Source organism: Eschrichtius robustus, chromosome 16 (genome assembly GCF_028021215.1).
Source record: "Eschrichtius robustus isolate mEscRob2 chromosome 16, mEscRob2.pri, whole genome shotgun sequence".
Taxonomy (NCBI): domain Eukaryota; kingdom Metazoa; phylum Chordata; class Mammalia; order Artiodactyla; family Eschrichtiidae; genus Eschrichtius; species Eschrichtius robustus.
In genome coordinates, this window is record NC_090839.1 from 27122163 (window position 1) to 27150039 (window position 27877).

At 42.0% G+C, this 27877-nt stretch overlaps 1 protein-coding gene across 1 annotated transcript in view; it reads right to left on the reverse strand.

Annotated features, from left to right (window-relative positions):
- TM9SF4 (transmembrane 9 superfamily member 4) overlaps nt 1–22497 on the reverse strand; it is a 54854-nt gene extending 32357 nt beyond the window's left edge. The window contains exons 1-2 of the mRNA XM_068565378.1: nt 22266–22497; nt 242–355 (exon numbers count right to left, since the gene is read on the reverse strand). Of these exons, the coding sequence (XP_068421479.1) occupies nt 242–355; nt 22266–22280 (129 nt within the window). The 5' untranslated portion in view covers nt 22281–22497. The remainder of the gene's footprint in view (nt 1–241; nt 356–22265) is intronic.
- Between the last annotated feature and the right edge of the window lie 5380 nt (nt 22498–27877).

Consider the following 27877-nt stretch of genomic DNA (forward strand, 5'->3'; position numbering starts at 1 on the left):
TACAGGCAGAGATGCAGAGACAGCCAGAGGCAGAGAGAGAGGAGAGGCGGAGATCCCGGCACTGCGGGGCCCGAGGGACACCACTTCCGCCCCAGCCGTGCGCAGTGAATCCTCTTCCTCCCAGGCTAAGCAGCACTGGCCTGGGTTCTCTGCAACCACAGGAGGGACGTGACCAGCTCACCACAGTCCTCTGGCCAGGTTGCCCAGCACAGAGGCTCCCACAGACCAGGAACGCACTTACCTTGATTTCTACAGGGTCGTTCTGGTGGAAGTTGATTGGTGCGACCCCAGGAACATAGAAGGCCCCTGTATCACACGTGAGAGAGAGAAGCAGCAGGGGCCACGGCAACCAATCCTGCTTGGAAGAAGAGAGGTGGCAGTCGGAATGGGGGAAAGAGGTGAACAACCCTCTGGGGCACTGTCACATCTGCTTTAACTGACGCAGTCTCATCCCCACGCTGAGAAGCCTGAGGCCCCCCAAGGGCTACCCTCTAAATGCCCCCAAGGGTGCGATGAGGCACTGATCCTGCACTTCCAGAAACGAGCCACAGATTGAGTGCAGTAATTAACAGCAGGGCAAAGGGCAGACTAATACAGGAGCCACGGCTCCCCACTCTTCGAGCAACGTTCCTTTCATCATGTCACATGTATCACTGCCTTGTTGGGCCAGCAGGAAACAAAGCTCCATGGTGTCCCATGAATTCCCATTTCTCTACATAGCAACAGGCTTGCTTTGTCAGAAAGCTCCTATGTTACCAATACCTTTTCCTACAAACCGTCTCCAAAATTGTCCTGACCCCACCGCCTCCCATCCTCTGCCTCCTCAGCTCCGTTTACACCAGCCTTCTTGTTGTCTCCTGACAGCAAGTCCTTCTCCACCCCCTCAGGGCCATCACCTTCACTGCTCCCTCCGTCAGAATGCCCTTCCCACAGGTGCCTGCCTGGCTCATGTCTCATCCCTTATTTCATTCAGGTCTCTCTCAAATGCCACTTCCTCAGAGAAGCCTCCACTGACTAGCCCGTCTGAAATGGCCTCCTCAGGGCTCCTATTACCCATTCTCCAACCCCTTACTCCACTTCTCTTCGTGGACTTAGCTAATTGACATGGACATATGTATCTGTTTACTTGTGTATTATCTGTCTCCCTTCACTCGAATGTAATCTCTGTGGGAGCAGGGACTGTGTCCCCAGTGCCTGGCACCTGGTAATCAAAGGCAAGAAAGATCAATTACCCACCTCAAGAAGTACCCCATAAAAGCATCTCTTTCCCTTCATTAATATGCTTCGCCCCCTCAAGGTACTAGAAGAGCTTCTTTCCCTCTGGCCTGGCTTGAACAAGGAACTTTGTCGTCCACGCACCTGGATCACCAACTCAATTGCGTGGCTGCATCTACCTTCTCTCTCCACCCCTTTTACCGCTGTGGCATTTCAGACCCTCATTTCCTCCCATCGGACACTGGCCACAGCCTCCTGATCACCTTGTCCCCGCATCCTTCAAGTCACCATCACCACCACACACACACACACACACACACACCCTCTCAGACGATTCTTTCTGGAACTCAGTGTTATAGGGAATCAGAATCACTCACTCAGGGGGCTTGCCAAAAGTGTAGACTCATCTGTATTTTTACCAGGAGCACAAGTTGAGGAAAACTGGCTTTCAAAGTTTAAGGTTCTGAGCTTGTGCACTAGTTTAGATACAGAGCCTGGTCAAACTCTTAAAAGCAATATATTCATAGAGTGCTTTCCTCTGATCTGCTGTGATGTTTATAAGTATCTGTCAGCTGATGTGCATTATGAAATATGAAATAATAGTCTGACCCCAACAAAAACAGTGAAAAATGGCTAAGACAGTTGTATTGAATCTGGTAATCACAAGGTCAGCAGAATTAGGGGTGAAAGCAAGATCTTTAAAAGAAATGACAAGACAAAAAGGTGAAAAATGTCTCATGGGGTAGGATTCTGTATAGGAAGTCAGTATGTTCCCCGCTTCTATCATTTTTTTTTAACTTTTTATTTTTAAATAAATTTAGGTTTACAGAATATACTATGAGAGTTCCCATATACTCTTCACCCACTTTCCTCTAATGTTAACATATTACATAACCACGGGTAAGAGAGGCTTTTAAAAAAATAACTAGCTTAAAAAAGTTTTGAAAAAGCAAAACATATACAGTAAATATTCGCGAAGATTATGGAAAAACCCGAACAAACTTTTTGGCCAATCCAGTAATTCAAACAGTACAAATGGGTATAACCATGAAAAATAAATCTTCCTCCCTCTTCAGCTCCCCACAGACAACTGCTAGCACCAGTTCCTTGAAAATCCCTCTGGAGATATTCCATGCACGTACAAAGGGAAGCCTTTAGTAGCATGGGTTTGCCTTGATACAGCAACAACAAACAGATTTTTATTCTTTCCTTCTGTGAGAGAAAGCCTACTGACTGTGGGCTGGTTACAGCTTCTGATTTCCTCTCCATCAAGTGGAGGATTTCCTCCACTTGACCAGTCATCAGAAGATTCTAGCCCTCCCTCTTTGCTAGGCCTCACTGGGCAGTCCTTAGATTGAGTGCTTTGTGTGAGAGAAATAAATCCTGTCCTTTGTTTTCCTCAAATTCCTCTTTGAACCTGAATTCCAGTTAACTAAATGCAAGGAAGACAAACCCTCTATTACTGACATCAAATGTCAGCCAAAAGTCATTTAAAAATAATAACCCAGCTCTAAATTTTTGAAAAATGATGCAGAAAACAGACAATCCTCACACATAGACACTATCAACAAATCACAAATCAATTTATCTTAGAGGAAGGACCAACAGATGAAACATGGCCAAGAATTATTTCCACAATATGCTAGAATCTTTGAATAATATAAGTTGGCAACCAAAAGCAATTCAGAAGTTCAGTTTAGAATTAATGACTATACCAAGATGATACTGTTAGTTTTAGATATTAAAATGTCACTGTTTCGATATTTTCATATGGCTGGAGGGATTATAAACTGAAACATTTCTGGGGGGCAATTTGACACTATCAAAATCCTCCCCTCAAAAAAGTCCCCCAGAAGTGCATACTCTTTGACCCTGCAATTCTACTTCTAGACATGTTAAGAAAAATATGACAAATATGCCAAAATGTACATAAAAGGATGTTCACCACAGGGTTATTTAAAATAGTGAAATAGTTCACAACTTACAATAGTAAAATGTCCAATATTAGTGGAATGGGTTAAATTATGGTGTAACCACTTATCCTTTTATGTAGTCATTAAACATGATGATATACTTCTTGAGTAGGAATATTCAAGCTTTAGATTTATGTAGAAAAAGCAGGGGATAGAACCCTGCTCAGCAAGATATGCCCCTCTTTTTTAAAGTTATGCTTGAGAAAATGAAGTGATGTTTTCCTTTTTTGCATATCTGTATTTTCTAGTTTTTCTTTGGGGATTATACCTATTTATACCACTTAAGAAAAATAATAAAATAAATTAGGCAAAAGAAAACATCACTGTTCTGAACGCCTAGGTTAGAGCAATTCTAGCTTGGTATGGAATGAACTCTACCTGCTGGCCCCAAGATGCCTTTCCATCAGCACCTCCCACCTTTTCTTTCTAAGACTTCAGGAAGACCCCAAGTTTGTCTCTGCCCTTGGCAAGCAGACTTGCCCAGGTGAGGCTGCCTTCAAGGCCTTTGCTCAGGCTGTTTCTGACACTTGCCCTTACCTAATTCAAGTCCTACCTACACTTGGAGGTCCAGTTGAAATGTTGCTTCCTTCAAGAAGCCCTCAGATCCCCACAGGAGGAATTATCCTCTTTCCTCCTTATTTTTCAAGGCACTTGGCAAATATCCCTATGATGACACTAGAGGCAAGAAATTGGAAACTACCCAACACCCAAATGAACTTTCACATCTATACATGTTCAAAGACTGCTGCTTACGTTATTTGACAAGTATTTAAATCTGTACTTGTTTAAGGCCCTACTACAGCACTTTTCATGTTGTATTATGGTTTAAGTATCTGCCATCTCTCCACCTGCACTAATCACTTGTCTGGCTTTGTTGATGTGAGTACTCAACAAATCCTTATCAAACAGGCTAACAATAAGCATCAACTAACCTCTGATCTATAAAAATATAAAATCATCCATTCACATACAGGTTGAATACTACGGTTCTTAATCTTTGCTATATCCCCTTGATAACTGATTTTTTTCAAATCCTCAAATTTAAGGAGTTCTTGACACCTCCCACCTTTCCAGCTGTACAAGGACCTACTGTGAGAATCCCTGAGACATCTATTTCCTCTGTACCCTATCTGTACATCTAGGATACTGGTTCTCAACCCTGATGCACATTAGAATAACCTGGGGAGTAAATGGATTAAATTCCCAATCAAAAGACACAGAGTGGCTGACTGGATAAAAAAACAAGATCCAGTGATATGCCGCCTGCAAGAGACACATCTAAAGACACACACAATGAAAGTGAAAGGACAGAAAAAGATGTTCCATGTAAACAATAACCAGAAGAAAGCAGGAGTAGCTATACTTATATCAGACAAAATAGACTTTCAGTCAAAAGCTGTGCCTAGAGACAAAGAAGGTCATTATATGATGACAAAAGGGTTAATTCAATAGGAAGATAAAATAATTATAAATATATATGCACCCAACATCAGAGCACCTAAATACATAAAGCAAGTATTGACAGATCTGAAGGGAGAAATTGACAGCAATGCAATAATAGTAGGGGACTTTAATATCCCAATTACAATACTGGATAGAACATCCAGATAGAAAACTGTTAAACAGCTGACTTGAACAACACTACAGACCAAATGGACCTAACAGACATATATAGAACCTTCCACCCAACAGCAGAAGAATACACATCTACTCAGGTGCACATGAAACATTCCCCAGGACAGACTACATGTTAGGTCACAAAACAAGTCTTAACAAATTTGAAAAGAGTGAAATCTTTCCATGTATCTTTTCTGACCACAAAGGAATGAAACTAGAACTCAATGACAGCAGAAAATGGGAAAATCTGCAAACAGGTGAAAACTAAACAACACCCTCTTAGATCAAAGAGGAAGTTGAACAAGAATTTTAAAGGTACCTTAAACAAAAGAAAATAAAAATACAAAATGCCAAAATTTACAAAATGCAACAAAAGCAGTACTAAGAAGGAAGTTTATAGTGATAAAGGCCTACATTAAAAAAAAAAAAACCTCAAACAAACAACCCAACCTTACATCTCAAGGGACCAGAAAAAGAACAAACTAAGCCCAAGTTAGCAGAAGTAAGGAAATAATAAGATTAGAGCAGAAATAAATTGAAAAGAGAATGTTAAAAAATAGGGGAAAAAACCCAGAACTGTGTTGGTTTTTTGAAAATACTGACAAGCCCTTAGCAACCCTAAGGAGAAAAAGACTCAAATAAATAAAATCAGAAATAAAAGAGCAGACATTACAACAGATGCCTAAGAAACAAAAAGGATCATAAGGGTCTATTGTGAACAATTATAGGTCATCAAATTGAATAAAAAGGAGACTGAATCAGTAATCAAAAACCTCCCAACAAAGAAAAGTCCAGGACTAGATGGCTTTAAAGGTAAATTCTAACAAACATTCAAAGAAGAGTTAATACCAATCCTTAAACTCTTCCAAAAATACAAGAGGGAACACTTCCAAACTCATTTTATGAGGCCAGCATCACCCTGATACCAAAATCAGACAAAGATACCACAAGAAAACTATAGGCGAATATCCTTGATGAACACAGATGCAAAAATCCTCAATAAAATACCAGCAAATTGAATTTAACATCTTGCTAAAAGGAGCATACACCAAGATCAAGTGGGATTTATCCCTGTGATACAAGGATGGTTCAACAAATGCAAATCAATCAATGTGATAAACTACATTAACAAAACGAAAGAAAAAATCACATAATCTTTTCAATAGACACAGAAAAAGCATTTAACAAAGTTCAACATCCATTCATGGACTTCCCTGGTGGAGCAGTGATTAAGAATCCACCTGCCAATGCAGGGAACACGGGTTTGAGCCCTGGTCCATGAAGATCCCACGTGCCACGGAGCAACTAAGCCCATGTGCCACAACTCCTGAGCCTGTGCTCTACAGCCTGCGAGCCACAACTACTGAGCCCACGCTCCACAACTACTGAAGCCCACACGCCTAGAGCCCGTGCTCCACAACAAGAGAAGCAGCTGCTATGAGAAGCCCGCACACCGCAATGAAGAGTATCCCCCGCTCGCCGCAACTAGAGAAAGCCTGCGCACAACGAAGGCCCAATGCAGGCAAAAAAAAAAAAAAAAATCCATTCATGATTTAAATTCTCAAAAAAAAAAAGTATAAAAGGAACTTACCTCAATGCAATAAAGGCCACGAATGAAAAGCCCACAGTTAACATCAGTATTTCTTGCTTATCAAAAATATATGTGTTCTACCTCCTACACTGCTGGTGGGAATGAAAACTGGTGCAGCCACTATGGAAAACAGTATGGAGGTTCCTCACAAAACTAAAAGTAGAGTTGCCATATGATCCATCAATCCCACTCCTGGGCATATATCCAGACGAAACTATAATTTGAAAAGATCCATGCACCCCTAGGTTCACAGCAGCACTATTTACAATAGCCAAGACATGGAAACAACCTAAATGTCCATTGACTAATGAATGGATAAAGAAGATGTGGTAAATACATACGTGTGTGTGTGTCTGTGTACACAAACACACACACACATATATACAATGGAATATTACCCAGCCATAAAAAAGAATGAAATAATGCCATTTGCAGCAACATGGATGGATCTAGAGATTATCATACTAAGCAAAGTAAGTCAAAAAGAGAAAGACATATACTGTATGATATCACTTATATGTGGAATCTAAAATACGACACAAATGAACTTATCTACAAAACAGAAGCAGACTCCACACAGATATAGAGAACAGACTTGTGGTTGCCAAGGGGGAGGCAGGGTGGGGGAGGGAAGGATTGGGAGGTTGGGATTAGCAGGTGCAAAGTATTATATATATGATGAATAAACAACAAGGTCCTACTGTATAGCACAGGAAACTATATTCAATATCCTGTGTTAAACCATAATGGAAAAGAATATGAAAAAGAATATATATATATGTATAACTGAATCACTTTGCTGTACAGCAGATATTAACACATTGTAAATCAACTATACTTCAATAAAATTTTTTTAAATATATGTGTGTTCTAAATTTCCCTTCCTAGGAAGCCAGAGTCCAGACTTTTTTGCCTTATCTGATATGTGATGTGAAGCCAGGGCAGAGGATTACAATCTTTTATGGTTATCAAGACAATTAAATCTAAGAAGTTACTCCAGTTCTTTTGAAACAGAATCCTCCAATCTTAGCAGAGAGACACTGCCCTGGGGAACTCAAGGGCTCCATGAGAACTCAGGTTGCAGAGGAATGAAAAGCAAATCCTGAAAGACTTCAATACCCGTTTGTTCCAAAGTCTCAAACCAATGGAGCAAGTAGACACAAAAAACAAACAAACAAAAAGACATAACAGGGCTTCCCTGGTGGCGCAGTGGTTGAGAATCTGCCTGCCAATGCAGGGAACACGAGTTCGAGCCCTGGTCTGGGAAGATCCCATATGCCGCGGAGCAACTGGGCCTGTGAGCCACAGCTACTGAGCCTGCGCGTGTGGAGCCTGTGCTCCGCAACAAGAGAGGCCACGATAGTGAGAGGCCCGCGCGCGCACCGTGATGAAGAGTGGCCCCCGCTCGCCACAACTAGAGAAAGCCCTCACACAGAAACGAAGACCCAGCACAGCCAAAAAAAAAAAAAAAAAAAAAAAAAAGACATAACAACAAAGAAAATACTCACCCTGGCGGAAAACAACATTAAAAAGTAACAAGAAGCCACAGAGTCACTGAGCACCTAAAAGTAAGTACAAGGCACTGTGGCACAAACAGTCCCTTCCTTCCATTTACCAAGTCCCTGCTTTGTGCTAAGCACTTTACAAACACGATTCAGGCAACTACAACTACCTGGGGATTTCTATCACCATTTCCCAGATGATTGCCAATTAACCTGAGACCCTGAGATTATATAACTTGCCCAAGATCAGAATGTACAGGAACAGGTATGCTCTTTTCAGGCAGGTGAGTTGCATTAAAAGATGATAAGCATGTAATGGTGATATCGATAACAATGGCAGCTAACATTTACTGGATACTGATTACGTGCCAGGCACACTTCTAGGTTCTTTTCATGCAATAACCCAATTAATCTTGACAACAATCCTATGAGGTAGAGACTCTTACTATTCTCATTTCAGAGATGAGGAAATTGAGGCTCAGAGAGGCGGTATAACACTAGCTGAGTCAGAATTTATACCCAAGCAGTCTGACTCCAAGGCCCATGCTCTAACCAGGACAGAAATCAGCTCACTACATTGAACACCTACTATATGTCAGGCACTGTGCCAACCTCACAGAATGCACACCCACGAGGAGCTTTCAGCCAGCTGGCGGACAGAGACAAGTCATCAGCCAATGGCAACACTAGGTCCCAGATGCTAGGGAGGGCCTAGTCTCTTAACCTATCAGTTAAGAGGCTAAGAAGTACAAAGGAGCAGCAACAAGCCCAGTCTTAGAGGGATGGGGTGCAGATCTAAGAACTCAAGCCTACTCCAGGGCCTGAAGGGAAAGGAGAGGGAAGAGAGAAGTGTTCCAGAAAGAGCAAAACACAGGCACAAGGGCCTGGGGGCAACCATAAGGAGTTTATGGCAGGTGAGGTGTAGGCTGGTGCTTCTCAAACTTTAATGTGCATACAGATCACCTGGAGGGCTTATTAAAATGCAGAGTCTGATTCAGCAGGTCTGGGGTGGGGCCTGAGATTCTGTATTTCTAACAAGCTCCCAGGTGATGACAACATTTCTAGTTCATGTGAGTCGCAAGCATGAATAGGTCTGTGTAGACAGGAGACTGGAAAACGGGTAAGGGATACATCACACAAAAGCCACACTGAGGAGTTTGGGCTTTCTCCTTAGTGCATTGGGGAGACACTAAAGAACTTTAAGTAGGAAAGAGATACATCATATCTGCAGTTTTAAAAATGACTCTGGTTACCGAGTACGTGTGCGTATGTGTTCGGGGGAAAGGTGTGTGTGTGCAGCACATTTCTGCTCCAGAGACATAGTAATATCCAGCCCTAGAGAAGTCACCTATAAATTCTTGGTCAGATATGAACAGAAGCAGCAGCCAGGTGGGGAAGCAGAATGGGAGGCAGTGGTTCTGAAACTTGAACAGGCAAGGAAATCACCAGGAGGGATTATTAAAACAGATTCCTGGTCTAACCCCCCAGAATGTCTCTTTCAGTAGCTCTGGAGCAGGGCCTGAGAATCTGCACTTCTAACAAGTTCACAGGAGATGCTGGTACTGCTGGCCTTGTCTTGGGATCACACTTTGAGAACCACTGGTGTAGTGGAAAAAGCACAGGCTTTGTGGGGCCATACAGATATGAATTCGAAGCCCTGACCCACCACTTCCTAGCTGTGTGACTTTGGGCAAGTTTTTTAAACTCTTTGAGTCTCTGGTTTCTTATTTGTAATAAGAAAATAGTAAAATAATACTAAACTCATGGCAGGGCGGTTGAGTGATGATGGTGGTAAGGATTAAGTAAAGTACACATAGTGTGTGCTTGATAAGGCAGAGTGGCTTTGCTCTGGGTTGCACTGGAAGGCAGGAGCAATGAGTACGCTGCAAGGAGGGAGATGTATGCTCAATCTAAGGAAACTTCCAACAAGAGAGTTATCTAGCTAAGGAAATGGCCATAACCATGAGCAAATCAGAGAGAAGGAGGTGACCAAGGAAGGAGGTGAAAGGGGATATCCCTACCCTAGTGAGGAGAGTGAACCAGAAGCCTTATTACCTCCCGTGAAACTCAAGAAATTCATGATTCCCTTGAAAATATGGGGCATTCCATCAACCCAAGCAACCTAAAGGTTGAACAAAACAAGGCAAAGTTCCACCCAGAGTTGGGTTCCATAAAGACATCTTTTGGGACTTCCCTGGTGGCGCAGTGGTTAAGAATCTGCCTGCCAATGGAGGGGACATGGGTTCAAGCCCTAGTCCGGGAGGACCCCACATGCCACAGAGCAACTAAGCCCGTGCGCCACAACTACTGAGCCTGCGCTCTAGAGCCCACGAGCCACAATGACTGAGCCCACGTGCCACAATTACTGAAGCCTGTGTGCCTAGAGCCCGTGCTCTGCAACAAGAGAAGCCACCGCAATGAGAAGCCCATGCACCGCCACGAAGAGTAGCCCCCGCTCACCACAACTAGAGAAAGCCCGTGCAGCACCGAAGACCCAACGCGGCCAAAAATAAATAAATATATAAATTTATTTATTTTAAAAAAAGACATCTTTTGAAGAACCTCAGGGTCAAGTAATCCAGGAGGCCAGAGAGGGGAAGTGACGTGTTCATACAGCAAATTATCAGCAGAGTAAAGGAAGTCCAGCTGTCCCAGACCTGGCAGAGCTGAGTGATCAGAAGTTTGTCCCCACTGTGGGAGCCATACTCAGAGATAATTTTAGGTCATGATTCGAGGTATCCAAAGAACCTGATGGCACAGATTAATTGCTTTTTGTCTCCCTTTAGCCTCCCTCTCTAATTCTTTTCCTCTCCAATACTTTGTCTTCCTTGTCCCTCCCCCAATTCAGTGCTTTTCTACCAATAAACAAATCACTCTAGTCAGTTTCACACTTACCCTTTACTTCAGGATTATTTTGAAAAGAAAAATAATGAAGGCATACTAGTTCTACTAAATATTAAAATACAGAGCTATCCAAACTGGTATTGGAGAAGACAGAAAAGACTTCAACGTACAAACTGAAATAGGAGCAGTATTAGAAGAAAATATAGCTATACTTTTAAACAATCTTGACATGGAAAGTTTTCTAAGAAGAAAACAAAATCCAGAAGCTATTAAGAAAAAGAATATAAAGGAAGAAGGAAGAAAATGAAAAAAATATCACCATAGAAAAAGAAAAAGACAATTTGAATAAAAATATTTCCCACACACCTGACAAAGGACTAATTTCTTCAATACACCAAGAGCTCTTACAAACCAATAAAGGACAAATAACCCACAAGGATAAGAATGGGCAGTTAAAAAGAAAAAGGTTCAAATGGTCAGACACAAAAAGATGCTCAACATCATTCATAATCTAAAAACTGTAAATGAAAATAATGACATCTTTTTTACCTTTCAGAGTCACAAAGTTTAAAAAAAATCTGAATACACTAGATATAGGTAAATTTGGGGAGGGCAATTTAGCACAATATATACTTAAATGGAAGGTAGAATTATTATTGAAAGACTGCTAACATAAGATATTAAGTAGAAAAAAAAAGTAAGATGCACAGCAGTGTATGTATAGCATAATCTCATTTGTCTAAATAAATTTTTTAAAAGAATGTACCAAAGCCAAAGACATCACAAGAAAAGGAAACTACAAATATTCCTCAGGAACACAGACAGAAAAATCCTTCACAAAATATTAGTAAATTGAATCCAGCAACATATAAAAAGGTTTACACATCATGGCCAAGTGGGGTTTAGCCCAGGAATGCAAGGTAGGCTTAACATCTGAAAATCAAATAATGTAATACACCATATAAATGGAATAAAGGACAAAAACTATACAATAATCACAACTGATGCAGAAAATGCACTTGACAAAATCCAACACACATTCGTGATAAAAACTCTCAACAAACGAGGAATAAAAAAGAACTTCCTCAATCAGATAAATGGTAGCTTTGAAAAACCCACGGCCAACATCATACTTGATGATGAAAGACTGAATGCTTCCCCCTAAGAAGGGGAACAAGGCAAGGATGTCCACTTTTGCCATTTCTATTCAACATTGTTCTATAAATGCAAATAATGTGCACTAAAGCTAATAATTAAAGTCATCCAGATTAAAAGGAAAAAGTAAAAGTGCTTTTATTTGCAGATCACATATCTTGTATCTAGAAAATCCTAAGAAATCCACAAAACAACAACTACAACTAATAAACAAGTTGAGCCAGGTTACAGACTACAAGATCAATACATAAAAATTAATTGTATTTTTAGACACTAACAACGAACAATCCAAAAATAAAATTAAGAAAATATTCCAGGGATTTCCCTGGCAGTCTTAACTACTGGACCAGGTTTGATCCCTGGTCAGGGAACTAAGATCCCACATGCTGCACGGTGCGGCCAAAAAAAAGAAAAAAAAGAAAAAAAAGAAAAGAAAATAGCTCCATCTACAGTAGCTTCAAAAAGAATAAAATATTTAGAAATAAGTTTTCAAAAAGGACTTGTACACTGAAAATTACACAACATTGCTAAGAAAAACAAAAGAAGATCTAAACAATTGGAGAGACATTCCATACTGGATTGGAAGACAATATTGTTAGGATGGCAATTCTCCCCGGACTAATCTATAGATTCAGTGCAATCCCTATCAAAATCCCAGTAGGCTTTTTTGTTGAAACTGACAAGTTGACCCTAAAATTTACCTGGAAGCACAAAGGACCCAGAATATCCAAAACAACTTCAAAAAAGAACAAAACTAGAGGATTTATACTAACAATTTCTAAGCAATTATAAAGCTACAGTAATCAAGACAGTGTGGTAAGGATAAGCATAAAACCCAATGGAACATGGACTTCCCTGGTGGTGCAGTGGTTAAGAATCCGCCTGCCAATGCAGGGGACACTGGTTTGAGCCCTCGTCCAGGAAGATCCCACATGGCGCGAAGTAACTAAGCCCATGCGCCACAACTACTGAGCCTGTGCTCTAGAGCCCGCGAGCCACAACTACTGAAGCCCACGTGCCTAGAGCCTGTGCTCCACAACAAGAGAAGCTACTGCAATGAGAAGCCCGTGCACCGCAACAAAGAGTAGCCCCTGCTCCCCGCAACTAGAGAAAGCCTGTGCACAGCGACGAAGACCCAACACAGCCAAAAATAAAATAAATAAATTAAATAAATAAATAAACAAAACAAAACAAAAAAAACCCCCCAATGGAACAAAATTAAAAGTCTAGAGATAAATCTTTGCATTTACAGTAAATTGACTCTCAACAAAGTTGCTAAAGCAATTCAATAGGGAAAGGATAGTCCTTTCAACAAATGGTACCTGGACAGTGCAAAAGGAACCTCACATCATATACAAAAATTAACTAAAAATAGATCATAGACCTAAATAGAAAAGCTAAAATGATAAAACTTCTAGGAGAAAATCTCTGTGCCCCTGGGTTAGGCAAAGGTGTCTTAGATACAACACCAAAAGCACAATCTATATTTTAAAAAATTGGTAAATTGAATTTCATCTAAATCTAAGACTTTTATACTTCAAAAGATATCATTAAGAAAATGAAAAACAGGCCACAGACTAGGGAAAAACCTTTGTAAATCACATATCTGATAGGGGACTTGCATCCAGAATACATAAAGTTTGGCAGTATCTTTAAATAGTTAAACATAAACTTACCATACTATCCAGTAATTCCAATCCTAGGCATTTACCCAAAAGAAAAGGAAACATATGTCCATACAATGACTTGCACATGAACGTTCCTAACAGCTTTGATCACAATAGTCCAAAATTGGAAACAACCCAAACACCCATCAATTGGTGAATGGATAAACAAAATGTAGTATAGCTGTACAATGGAATACCATTCAGCAATAAAAACTACCAATTCATGTTACAACATGGATGAACCTCAAAAACATTATGCTAGTTAGAAGCCAGATGTGAAAGTCTATGTACTACATGATTTCACTTACATGAGATGCCCAGAAAAGGCAAATCTATAGAGACAGAAAACGCAAATCTATAGAGACAGAAAGCAGATCAGTGGTTGGCTGGCTGTGGGAACAGGGATTATTGGCTGCAAGTGTCAATCCCTTGACTGTAAGGGAATTTGTTGGGGTGACAGAAATGTCTAAAACTTTGTGTCATTATGAAGATGGTTGTATAAGTCTATATGAAAAATTACTGAACTGTACACTTAAAATGGGTAATTTTATGGTGTTAAATGATACCTTCATAAACCTGAAGGAAAAAAAAAAATCAGCTGGGGGAGGTATAGACAAAACAAGTTTGGCGATATAATAGTAATTGTTGAAGTTGGGTAATGGGTTATAGAGGTTCTTTATACTATTTCTTCTACTTTTGTGTATGTTGGAAAAATTTTATAACAAAAGGTTTTTAAAAATAGATGTTTTATGTGCATAAAGATGTTCTGGAGAAACATTTTTTTAAAAATCAAAGACTATACCTGATGAATGGATGGTGGGGTAGCTGAGTGACTTTCTTTTCATTTATAGCTTTCATACTTTTTCCCACGTATATGGATTACCTATATTCAAAATAAATACATTGACACTTTAAGAAGGGGAAGGCTGCCTCTGAAAATACTTGGGCAAGTTCCCCCGAAGATGTGCAGAAAATGGGAGCTACAAGGTTAAGAATGATGCAGAGGAGATTCTGGAGCCAGGTGTGTGGGTAACCAGACCAGATCAGTAATTCTTAATCTTGGGGAAGTGTTGCAAATCCCCCTAAGAATCTTAAAAAAGCTATAGACGCTGCTCCCAGAAAAAAACTCCAAAATGCAGAATCTGACGTATGATTCCAAGAGGATCAAAGGACCTAGAAGTTCACGGGCCCTTGATAAAGACCCCTGTACTGGATCCCATTCCAACTTTTGTGATTATCTGACTTAATTACCTCTGTAGCCCTGACAGCCTCATAGAGGATGTTTGACCCATATTTCATTTCTGTAAGGAAATTAGGGAGAAGCAAAGTACCTGCTTCTTGGGAAATTCCTTTGTATCTTCTTTTAATTTTTAATTGATCACCACAGAAACTCTCACATGAGGTTCAGTTTGAAAAGCCAATTAAGTATTTAGGAAACATCTGCTGCACGTTCAGAGCCATGAAAGGAGCAGAGTCCTAGGAGAGGTGAACCAGTCCATTCAACGTTGTTTTGCTTTACTTGGTTTCCAAGTCACAAGACTGCAAAGGCAGCATGTCAAGGAACAAGGTGATGGCAATCTAGAAGCCCTTGTGCTGTAATATAACACCCTATCACTGGCAAAGATATGGGTGACCTGAAAAGTTATAAAGCTCGAGAGGCCTAAGAATCAAGGTCTTGCCCTCCCTATCTACTTTATTCTTGGGGGCTGGGCACGCAGAAAATATTCACCTAAACAACAGCCCAATGAAGGACTACTAGGACCAAAAATTACCCCTCACCCCCCGCCCAAATTTGCACCACCCAGTTTGAAAGGTATGAACAATTAACTTCTTCCAAAGAAAATAGGAAGTTTCCCCTGAGAACTGAAAATTATTTCATTCACTCATATTTCTCTGTGGGCAGAAGTTAACCTTTTGTTTTCTGGAGCCCTCTGCCTTACAGTCGTCTTTCCCATAGACAGCATCACCTAGCGATAGTCTGGCCAATCTGAACAGCCTTCCTGGTTTCTATTCCGTGCCTTTCCTGCTGCAAAAGCAGCACCTTCCCTTAAGAGTAAGCTAGATTCTTCTTTTTCCTTTTCAAAGACACAGTCACCATTTTAACATCACTCAGTAACTGCTCCCCAGGGCTTCAAAGAACAAAGAAAAAGAAAAAGAAAAAGGCTTTGGGGCACAGTTTGCCAACAGTTAACTGAAATCAGTTACCTAATGAGTTAAAGCTCCGTAAGAATGCAACCACTCATGAAGGACAGCTAATGACAGCCAAAGACCACTTACCAAGCAGCCACCATGGAGCTAAAGACCTCAGGAAGAAAAACAAACACACAAATGAACCAAAACAATCACACAAGCAAAAAAACCAAACCAGAACCAAATTAGCCACAGGAGACTGAAATGTAGCCTTTATTTCAGAGCCCAAAGACACAGAATAGCTGTTGAGCAGAGACACACAAAAAGACTCAAAACTGTTCTTTGGGGGTAGGGAACAATCCACAGCAGGCTGTGGAAGTCCAGGTGAAACTAGTAACTACCCTCACCAAGCAAAAGACAACCAGACCCAAACCTTGAGGCTAGCAAGGGCGGAAATAAAACATAAAAAATGCACTGACCTTCTCTCTCCCCCTGGGTATTTGTAAAAGGACTCTCAGTTAGCCCAAGCAATAGGCTTAGATGGTTCATCTCCTAAAGACTTCAAACCTTGGAGTAGGAAAGTTACAGAGAGCTCTCTTTGCACTACGCATGTTCATCTCATATTTCACTTAATCATCACAACAATCCTTTGAGGAGAGTATCATCCTCATTTTAAAAATAAGGAAACCGATTCAGATGAAAAAGTTTTGAAGATGGATGGTGGTGATAGTTGCACAATAATGTGAACGTACTTAATGCCACTGTACACTTAAAATAGCTAAAATGATAAATTTTATGTTATGTCTATTTTACCACAATTAAAAAAAAATGTTTTTAAAGTAACAGGTTTAAAGAAGCAAATAGTTTGCCCAAAGTCATAAAACAAATCAGAGTGTCAGATTCTAGCCCAGGTCCTTAGACCAAGCCTTGGTTTCTTCATTTGTAAAATGGGCTTTTGTAAGGATTAGACGGAATAATGGATGAGCCTATGGCTTATCAACTGAAATGTATCTTGTGAGCAGAAATTTCCCCCTCAAAGTTAGGTAACATAGGGGACTACCACAACCTTTTAATATTGCTTTTGAATCAGAATGTCAAAATAGGAAAAATTTTATAGAGACCACCTCATCCAGGGGTTGCAAGTTCAACCGCCTAGAAGGGCCAGGCAAGTCACCTAAACGGGGAAGCTGTGGGGGAACAGGACACGAGGGGGTGGAAGAGAAAATGACGAACCGGGTCCTGCATGGACACGAGGGAGTGGAAGAGAAAATGACGAACCGGGTCCTGCATGGGGAATGCTCCTGACGGGGAACTTGGGCCCAAATTTTCAAGAAAAAATGAAAATTGAGAGTTTTTGTAATGTGAAATCTCCCTATTAAATATTGGCAACTAATTAGAAAAAATTTAAAGGCCTGTGCCTGCCAATCTCCGTCCTCCACCCCCACCACCCCAGTCAAATCCATGTGAAGATGCGGTCCATAAACTGTCAATTTATAGCATCTGATCTACTTCATTAGAAACTGAGGCCCAAAGACGTTAAGTGACTTGCCAGGGCACCCAGACTCCCTTCTAAACTGGCTTACGAATTCAGCTCCAATTTGTGATTTGATTTTGTTTTTTAAGAACTGCTAGTAGCATTTAGCATACCCTCTGAATACAAAACCTTCAGGCTTCAAACCCTGGGAGGTCTGTCAGTTTAATGCTCGGGCATAGGTGAGAAATCATGGTAGGGGGCAGAGAAGGAAGCAATGAAGAGGAATGAGACGGAACCAAGAAGTCGCGGGTGTCCCCAGCCGTGCCCCACTTGGGAAATACCAGTGTCAGCAAATGGTTCAGGGATCAAAGCAGGTTTGGGGTGGTAGGTGGCTCCTAACATTCGTCTACGGCCAGATGGCCCTGTTCATCCTGGGTCCTTCCCACCTTCCTGCCAGTGCCCAGAGATCAAAACTCAACCTTCTCCAACATTCTGTGACCTGCTTCTTTAATGCTGAGATCAAAGGGGAACTTTTGTCCAAGTTGTAAAAGAGAAACCAAGAGGCAACTTAATGCCATCTCTGGCTTCTCTGGACTTCCTGAGGGGATTAAGGGCACTCCTTTAAAGGGATTCCTCAGAGAAACACATTTGTACCAAGGCCTGGTGTTGGCGCCTCAGCTCCAAGGACGTAGTGACTCCTGCAGAACATGTGCCAGGTGGAGCAACTCGAGAGATCAGACAACACAACCAACAGACAGCCGCTTGGGAAGACCGCAGGGATTATGGTCATGAAAAAAAAAATCAATCCGATTTTATAGGCATATCAGCAAAAATCACCTGAAATACAAGTACTGTAAACCACAAAATTTTCAACCAAGAATTTAGAAATCCTCAAGTCTAACTCTAAATTTCACATATGACATGTGTTGAAACAAACCAATAAAGCCAAAATAATCTGCCCCAGGCTACACGGTCGATCAGTGGCAGTGCTGGGACTAAGCTCCGGCTGCTGACTCCTGCTCCAGTGCTCCTTCCTCAATGGGCTGATGCCCAGCCACATGTGAGGCCCCGGGGAGACAGCAACTTGCCACACACAGGACTGCTAGCAGAGTCCGGGCCTCCTGCCTCTTGTTCCAGGCCTCTATCATCCAGATTCCATCACTAAAAACGGTTCCTGTGCTTCTGACTGGGTTGGGGGGTCGGTGCGGGGCGGAACGGGGGGCGGGGGGGGAACTGGCTAGCACTGCTTCCATCTGCTCAAAGGAACCCTGAGGTCATTCAGGCCATTCCTCTGCCTCTGGACTGGATCAAACCCAAGTAACCTCAAACAGTGAGAACTGACCCGGCAATTCCACTCCTAGATATATACCCAAGAAAACTGAGAACCTATGTTCACGCAAAAACTTGTACACAAAATGTTCATACCAGCGTTATTCGTAACAGCCAAAAAGTGGAAACGATCCCAAAGTCCATCAACAGATGAAAGGATAAACAAAACGAGGTCTATCCATACAATGGAATATTACTTGACCATAAAAAGGAATGAAATATTGATACATGCTACAACATGGATGACGTTTGAAAACATTATGCCATGTTAAAAAAAAAAAAAAGTCAGATACAAAACACCACATATTGTTTGATTCCATTTATATGAAATGTCCAGAAAAGAAAAATCTCTACAGACAGAAAGTATATTAGTGGTTGCCAGGGACTGGGGGGAAGGGGGGAGTGGGAAGTGGCTGCTAATGGGTTTCTTTATGGGGTGATGAAAATGTTCTGGAAGTAGATAGCAGTGAAGGTTGCACAACTTTGTCAATATACTAAAAACCACTGAACTATAAACTTTAAAAGGGTGAATTTTATGGTATATGAATTATAATCCAATAAAAAGGGAGAAAGATAAAACCCAAAACAGTATAAACAATGATTATGTGAGAGAAATACACAGAGTTTTATTCTCCAAATGGAGGTTTCTAGACTCCTGAGATGCCTAGAAATGCACTCAATGGACATTTCCCAAGTTCCATGAAAATAATATTCCCCAAAGCATATTCCATATGCTCAAGAGTTCCATAAGGAGTGAGATATGAGCCTGCTTCTCACCTCAGACCCAGCTAGATCAACTCAGTATCCTGTAACTTTATAGAGTCATCTAAATCCAGGGCAGGAGGAAGGCAGGAAAACTAGAGAGAACTTCAGTTTACACCAGCCATCTACTCCTACGCTGCAGGAAGTTCAGGAAACACCCATTGTGCTAACACAGACCTGGGAGGTGGCAGCCAACCCCCGGGGAAGAAGAACCAATCACTAAGGAGGGGAAGGGGGAAAAACACAGAAATACCACTTGAAACTTGCGTCCACAACCCTAACTTTCAAAACAAAAGAATAAACCAAAACCCAGCATGTTCCCACGGTCACTGAATCTATTAGCTCACTTCCTCTTTCGTTGTATGACTTGCCTCAAAACCCAGATACCCCAAAGCAGATCCACACACTTCCATTCCCAACAGCTGTGCAACAACCTATGTGTACGAGGGTGTGGGGACTGTTCTGACTTCCGTGTAATAAAGTGCTTAACACAGACCAAGCTCAAGTCCATCTGCCCACTCTGCCTGTCACACATATCTCCCTGTAATAAACTTGCTTCCATGCCTTTTCACTATTGCATCAAACGTGAAGTTTCTCATGTGCACTCTTTAAAATGGCCTCTGTGGGTCACTGTATACATTACATCCTCAGTTTCTTGAAACCAGTTACGGTATTCACCATGAAAGCACAGGACGACACTCCCAGGTGACACAACAAACACGAAATCACTGCGCTTTCCACTGTGCTTAGAATAAAATCCAAACTCCTTTCCATTGTTTCTCTGCAGACTGAGAACAAGCCCGCTCCCTTAATGTAACGTTCTGGAGAGGATGGGAAGGGGAAGCACCTAACAGAACAGTCTTTCAAAACGCAGTCCACAGACTACAAACTGTAGACTACAACCCACCACAACAATAGGCATGCTTCTAGAAACACAGCTCTTCCTGCCTCTCTCCCATTTCATCTTGTATCATTCTCTGCACCACACCCTGACTCCTCACCACATTTCAGTCTCTCCAGCCTTCTGTGTTCCTCAAACATACTCTTTCCCACCTTGGCCCTTTACGCTTGCCATCTCCTTTACCTGGAACACTCTTTGCATTGCTAGTTCCTTCTTGTCAATCAGGTCTCAACTCATGTCACTTTCTCTGAGAAGACTTCTCTGACCACTTAATGCAAAGCAGGTGCATCACCCTGTCAACCCCAATCACTACCACTTCACCTTGCTGCCTTCATAGCACTTACTACTAACTGACATTACCTTGTTCATGTATTTGTTTACTTACTCACTGCCTGTCTCCTCAGACTAGAAAGGCTCCACGAGGGTAGGGACCTTGACCCTCTAATTCACCAGAACATCCCTAGGTCTTGGCACAGAGCAGGTCCTCATATTTGTTGATTAAATAAATGTGTACCAGAAATATGTTAACTTATTACCTCTTAAAAACCTCAGAACAGGGCAGGAAGTTCCCAGTACAATGCTATAAATGCCACTTTATTGAACTTTTCCCTTTGGCAAAAGAGGGTGTGACTTTTCCTGTTAAGTTCTTACGCCATCCTTGTTCTGAATGTGGTCCAGAAAAAGAATGGGTTTCAACATACCACTTTTGGGATTTTCTTCTGTGGTCTCAGACCACAAAAATCAGGCAAGACTGTGATGACTTTTACCTGACCTCTGAGGTTCTAAACAAGGAATCCCTTTATTAAACAAAAAGGATAATTTATCAGTTGGTTAACAGAAGGAGGAAAATTTGTTATCAGCCAATAACCTACCCTTGTTTGGAGAAAATCAACACCAAAGAATTTAAACAACAGTTTTTCCTTCACTAAAGTCAAACGTCCTTTGCGTGCACTCCCAGGATGCAATTATCTGCTGAGGAAGCAACATACAGGAACACCTAGACAATCACTCTGGACTAAGTGACTTCAATTTTGGTTCTGGTCTCTTGACAAGTAGAATGTGAGCCGAGCTTCTGGAAGAAGAAAGGGCCAGCCCTTCATAGATCTACCTCCAGCGTTCTCTACCAGAAGCTAGCAAGTTCTGACCCACTTTCCAGGCACAGCTTATCCACATACCCTTATTCACACACAGGCTTCATCCTAAAGAGCTGTGTGGCCCTGTAGGGGCATAGGAAGGGGAGGGGGCCAGGCGGGGCTGGTACAGTGTTTTTCAAAACGTAGTTACAGACCACCTCGATCATAATCACTAGAGTGCTAATAAAAGTGCAGATTCCTGGGCATCATCTAGCCCTAAGGAATTAGAATCTTTGGAAACTGCATTTTTAACAAGCCTCCCCGCACACACCCCGAGTCTTATGCACAGTTAAGTTTGAAAACCAGTGGGATAAAAGCTCCCTATGAGAGAGGCAGAGTTGAGAGAAGACAAGAGAAATGATTAGGGAAGAATCTGGGGATGGAGGATGGCGCGGGGTGGGGGGGGAGGGGGGGGCAAAGGCATGCTTCCGGGTATCGGCAGTCAAGACAAGTGCGCGGTGGGAACAGCTGAGGGTAGAGGTGAAGACAGGGCTCTGGAAAAGATCTGACACAGGATTTGGGCTGGGAGGTTGGTCAGAGGTGAGAACGCATCCGCGGACTGGTCAAGACAGTGGGGAGGCGGAGAGAGCAGGGTCTGGACGTGAGAGGGAGGAGCGAAGGTGGCAATAACTGGGGGCTCTTCAGAGAGATCAGGGCTGGAAAGTGAAAACTGGGAAATGGGAATCACAGGATGCGGAGACCAAAGCCAGAATAGGAACCGACGGAGGCGGTGGCTGAGACCTTTCCTCCGACCCAGTGCCTCCCCCAAAACTTCGGGCCTTGACAAGACTGAGTGCGGGGCAAAGGCCGGGGAGGGGGAGTTTGGGGGAGTCGAGCCCTGTCAGGGATGTCCCTCAGGCCTGCACTAGGGGTCCCTGAGGTGGCTCGGGCCAGGCATGGGACGCCGGAAAGTCCTGGGATCCCCCGGAGGGCCCCGCTCTGTCTCTGGCTCCCGGAGCGTCCTTCACTCACCATCACAGCCGCCATCTTGGATCCACGTGTCGCCGTAATGACGTCAGCGGAAGTAGGGTTTCCCTGGTTACGGAGTTTAACTCCGCAAGGTGCTGCCTGCCTTCAGTCGCTCGTTTCGTGGCGGTGAGTGGAGGGGCAAAGAAGAGTTAGCTGCTGATCGGTAGCTTGGTCTGGGGAGTCAGGTCGCTGATTAGGTGAAAAGAGAGAATGGTGTAACTACGGGAGCCATGTTAGCTCCTGGCAGAGCCTGCTCCTCCCACTCTTGACACTGCATTGTGGGTAATAGAGGTGTGAGTAAACGCACTTGTTCTGTGGACTCCATTTTTACTATTGGCAGGAAGACCCGTTGCCAGGGTTACCTGAGGCCCCTGATATGGGTGAGTGGGATGGGTACCAGGGCTCTATTAGCAGAATAATTTGTAATTATATATTTAATTACTTGCTTGACTATCCTATATCCTCTCCAATAAAATATAATTCCTATGTGGGTAGGAGCCTGTCTTTTATTTAACCTCGCTCTGCCTCATTCTCATCTGTGAAATGCGGAGGGGATGATTATAATACCTTCATCATAGGTTTATGATGATCCAATGACATAATGTTACTATTATTCAATAAATAATTGTCATTATACTCTTATGTATACTCCATCTGGCCTATGTTAGGTGCCCAACACAATACACTACTTATTAAATGAATGAAGTAAAAGCAGCATCTTTAGTGGAGGGAAACATCTTTGAATGTGGACTTAACCATGTGCTAGTTACCTAAGTGTGTGACTCGAGGCAAGTCACTCTACCTTCCTAAGCCTCAGTTTCCAGTAGCTGGAAAAGGAGACTCAAAAAGTTGTGGTGTTAAAATTGGGAGAGACCTGAAAGTTCTTTTGGTCCATGTATCACTGTAAGGTGGATACAGTACCAGTGCTATCTGCAACTGTCAGGAAAAGTTGTAAAAGAATAATAATGGTGGGAATTCCCTGGTGGCGCAGTGGTTAAGAATCCACCTGCCAATGCAGGGAACACGGGTTCGAGCCCTGGTCTGGGAAGATCCCACATGCCGCGTGTGGCAACTACTGAAGCCCGCGCGCCTAGAGCCCGTGCTCTGCAACATGAGAAGCCTGCGCACCGCAACGAAGAGCAGCCCCCGCTCGCCGCAACTAGAGAAAGCCCATGCTCAGCAGCAAAGACCCAACACAGCCAAAAATAAATTAATTAATTAATTTTAAAAAGACAAAAGAATAATAATGGTTAATAATAATAATCACTTACTGAACATTTGTTGTATGCTGCAGCATTTAACATTATGCTAAAACTATTCATAAGACTCTCTTATCTAATCCTACTTCTTGGCAGGGGGCAGTTGAACTCTGTTGCCCACCTACAAGCACCATTATGGTGGACTGCAAGACAAAGAAGGCTGCCAACAAGTCTTCCCATCTTTTCATGAGCATGCTGTTTCTCCCGCCAAGAGGTAGACTCTTGTTCTCCTCCTTTTGAATCTGGCTGGCCACATCATTTGCTTTAGCCAATAGAATGTGGTAGAGATGACTCTGCCAGTTCTGGGTCTAAGCCTTAAGAGACTTGGCAGCTTCTGCTTCCATCATCTTGGGTCTAAAGATGTCTGGCTACCCAGCTGGAGAGCCACATGGAGAGGGAGAGAGGCCCAGCCATCTCCTCAAGTTACTCTGGAAATTCTAGTTGAGCACTAGGCATACAAATGGAGTCATCATGGACATTCTAACCCTAGCTGAACTGCCAACTGAATGCAGCCACATGCATAACCTTATCTGACACTATATGGAACAAAAAAACTGCCCAGCTGAGCCCGGTTATTTTAGATTTTGGATTAGTTTCTCTTGCAGCAATAGATAATTGAAACACACACTTATTAACTCCTGTGACCCACACAGCTATCCTGAAGAGGAGCACAACAGATAAATCCCCAAAGGGGAAGAAGTTTGAGAGACTAGGGGGGAAAATTTGCCTGGAGTTTCATAGCTAGTAAGCCATAGGTTCCAAACTTGCAATCAGTTCTCCTGGAGCTTGAATCCTGGGTGTTTCCCACCATTTCTGGATGCCTGAAGAAGGATGACTGATAAGGAACAAAGTTCCATATTCCTCAGTATTTCCATTTTCCCCCTCATACTTTCTGTTTTTCCCATAGGGCTTTCATGACCCAGTCTCCTTTAGTAACATACATACATCAGAATCTTGGAGTAAGACTGCTTGGGTTTAGATCCCATCTCTGTCAACCCCCAGCTCCGTGGTATGGGCAAATTTCGTTTTTCCCTTAATTTTTTTTTATTGTGGTAAAATATACATCACATAAAATTTACCATTTTAATCACTTTTAAGTGTACAATTCAGTGGTATCAAGTACATTCACAATCTTGTGCAGTCATTACTACCCTCCATCTCCGGAAACTTTTCATCATCCCAAACTGAAACTCTGTACCCATTAAACTCTAACGCTGCATTATACCTTCCCCTCAGCCCCTGGTAACCACTATTCTACTTTCTGTCTCTATGAATTTGCCTATTCTAGATACCTCATATAAATGGAATTATGCAATATTTGTCCTTTTCTGTCTGGCTTATTTCATTTAGCATAATGTTTTCAAGTTTCGTTCATGTTGTAGCATGTATCAGAATTTTATTCCTTAAGACATTTGGGTGGTTTCTACCTTTTGGCTATTGTAAATAATGCTGCTATGAAATATCTGTTCAAATCCCTGCTTTCACTTCTTTTGGGTGTACACACAGAAGTGGAATTGCTGAATCATATGGTAATTCTATGTTTAACTTTTTGAGGAACTGGCATACTATTTTCCACAGTGGCTGTATCATTTTACATTCCCATCAGTTATGCACAAGGGTTCTAATTTCTCCACATCCTCACCAACACTTGTTATTTTCTGTTGTTTTTGTTATATTTAATAATAACCATGCTAATGGGTGTGAAGATGGGCAAGTTTTTTAACCTCTCTAAACCTCAACTTCCTCATCTGTAGAGCATGGATCATAAAAGACCTTACCTCATAGGATGGTTATGTGGGCTGAATAAGTTAATATATGTCAAAAGATTAGAATAGTGCCTGTCACATGGTAAGTGCTATATACGTGTTTGCTATTATTACTTTGAGGTCAGTAGGGCTGGGCTTTTTATCTCTGGAATGGTGGAAACATTAAGATAAAGATATGTTGAGAAACTTGGACAACGTAACCCAACAAATCAGAAGGGGGATAAGGCTTGACTCAAATCCATTGAGTCGAGTCCATGCCTCCGTTGTACATCCAGACAGACAGAAAAAAACAAACCCAAACTAGAGGGGTCTTATAGGAACATCGAGGCATGTAGTTCCAGACACCTGCAAAAGTGCTTCTCCAAGGAAAATTGGAGGGTGGGGCTGGGCTTAGAGGAAGCAAATCCGATCCTTAGATATCTCCAAGGAGAAGGGTAGGATGTATTAATCTATGTCCTTCTCACACTGGTGTCAGTTATCTATTGCTACATAACGCACTACCCTAAAACTTAGTGGCTCAAAACAACAATGATTTATTATTTCTCTTGATTGTGTAAGTTGGCCATCTGGGAAATTCTGATGGTTTCAACTGGGATCTTTCATATGCTCTCATCTGACAGCTCAACTGGGGCTGGAGGGTTCAAGGTGGCCTCATATGTCTGGGAGGTTGGTGCTGACTATCAGAAGGGCCTCTCTCTCCACATGGTCTTTCATCCTCAACGAGGGCAGCCTAGGCTTCTTCACAGTGTGGTCTCAGGGGTCCCTGAGGGTGAGAGCAAAAGCTGCTAGCCACTTCCTAAGGCCTAAGCTTCAGAAATCCCATAGCATCAGCTCTGTCACAATCTGTTGATCAAAACAAGTTACAAGATCAGTCCAGAGTCAAAGTGGGAGGGGACCACACACAGGCACGAGTTCAAGGAGGCATGATTCATTGGGGGTCATTTTGTCACAATCCGTGGCGCAATCCTTGCCTAGGCCACCCTCCCCTCTCTCACCTGGGCATCTGGGGTGGCCTTCTACCTGGTTTTTCTACACCCACTCTTGTCACCTCTAATATCTATTTAACCGTCAAAGTCATCTTTTAAAAGACAAGAATCAACAGTTCCTTCCCTGTTTAAAACTCTCGAATGATTCCCACTGCGGTAACATAAAATCCCAAGTCCTCACCATGGCCTGCAAGGGCCTGCATGATCTGGCCTTGACTCCTACACTGTCCCCTTTACTCACCAGGCTCCAGCCACACAGACCTACTTGGAACTTGCCGAACTCATCTCTACCTCAGGGCCTTTGTACTTGCAATTCCTTCTCTCTGGAATATTCTTCTCTCAACATTTTGTGTGATTAGCTCCTTCTCATGATTAGGTCTCAGCTCAACTGTCACCTCAGAGTGATGTTCCCTGCCCCCCAACACAGTTGGGAACACACACACACACATAGAGAGAGAGAGAGATACTTTGGTTATTTCTTATTGTCCTTCTTCCATGAAAGCCTACACTGGGTCTATGGTGTTCCCAACTGTGTCCCTATTAAGTATGTGCTCAAAAAAATATTTGTTGAATGCTTGCATTATGAATTAATCTCAGGCCTCACTCTGTCAGTTGGGAATAGATCCGGCTGCAACGAAGACCCCGTCCCCCAAAATAACAGTGGCTTAACAAGATGAACACTTACTTTTCTCTGTCTTAGTTTGGTTTTCTCCAGAAGCTGACTCTGAGACAAAGATTCAAGCAAAAGTGCTTTATCTGGGAGGTAAAGGGATGCCAGAAGGCAATGGTGTGCAAAAGCCAGCTTCTACTGTTTGCAAGAGCTGATAGTTAAATTCCCAGACATTTTGTGAGCCAGTTGTTGAATATGGGCATTACTGAAAATTAAATTATATAAATTTAAGATTAAATAAATGGTATTAAAAACAAAAGTATGAAATATTCAAAACTCATTTCCTAATAATTTTACTAGATTTTACTATTTGCTAAGCTCTTGATTTTATTTACCTCTATTTTATGTGTATGACAAAAATACTGTTATTTCATGTGCTGCTACACATTTCTTCCCAGCTCTGTATTCAGTGACTTTGGGTTAGTAGCAGAGCCAGTTTATCCATTAACACAGTAGGTAAAGTGCCCAAGGCCCAACATACTTTTAGGGTCCACGAAATGTTTAAAAGAAATTAATTCCTTTTAAAATCAGAAGGCAAAAATGAACTTTGGTGTTGAAGTAAAAGTTTTCATATGTAGTATTAGCATACTCATTTTTAAAAAAAAAAAACAGAGCTTATTTACTTATTTATGTATGTATTTATTTATTTATTGGCCACGCTGTGCAGTTTATGGGATCTTAGTTCCCCGACCAGGGATTGAACCCAGGCCCCAACAGTGAGAGCTCCGAGTCCTAATCACTGGACTGCCAGGGAATTCCCAGTGTATTCATTTTTATATCAATGCAGCTGTTGACTGCAATTTATATTTAATACAATTTATATTTATAAATAAAAATATTTATATTGATATTTATAAAATGTATATTTTATGAAGGAAGGGTCCTACAAAGGCAAAATTGCCTAAGCCCCATGAAAGCCATAATGCAGTTCTGG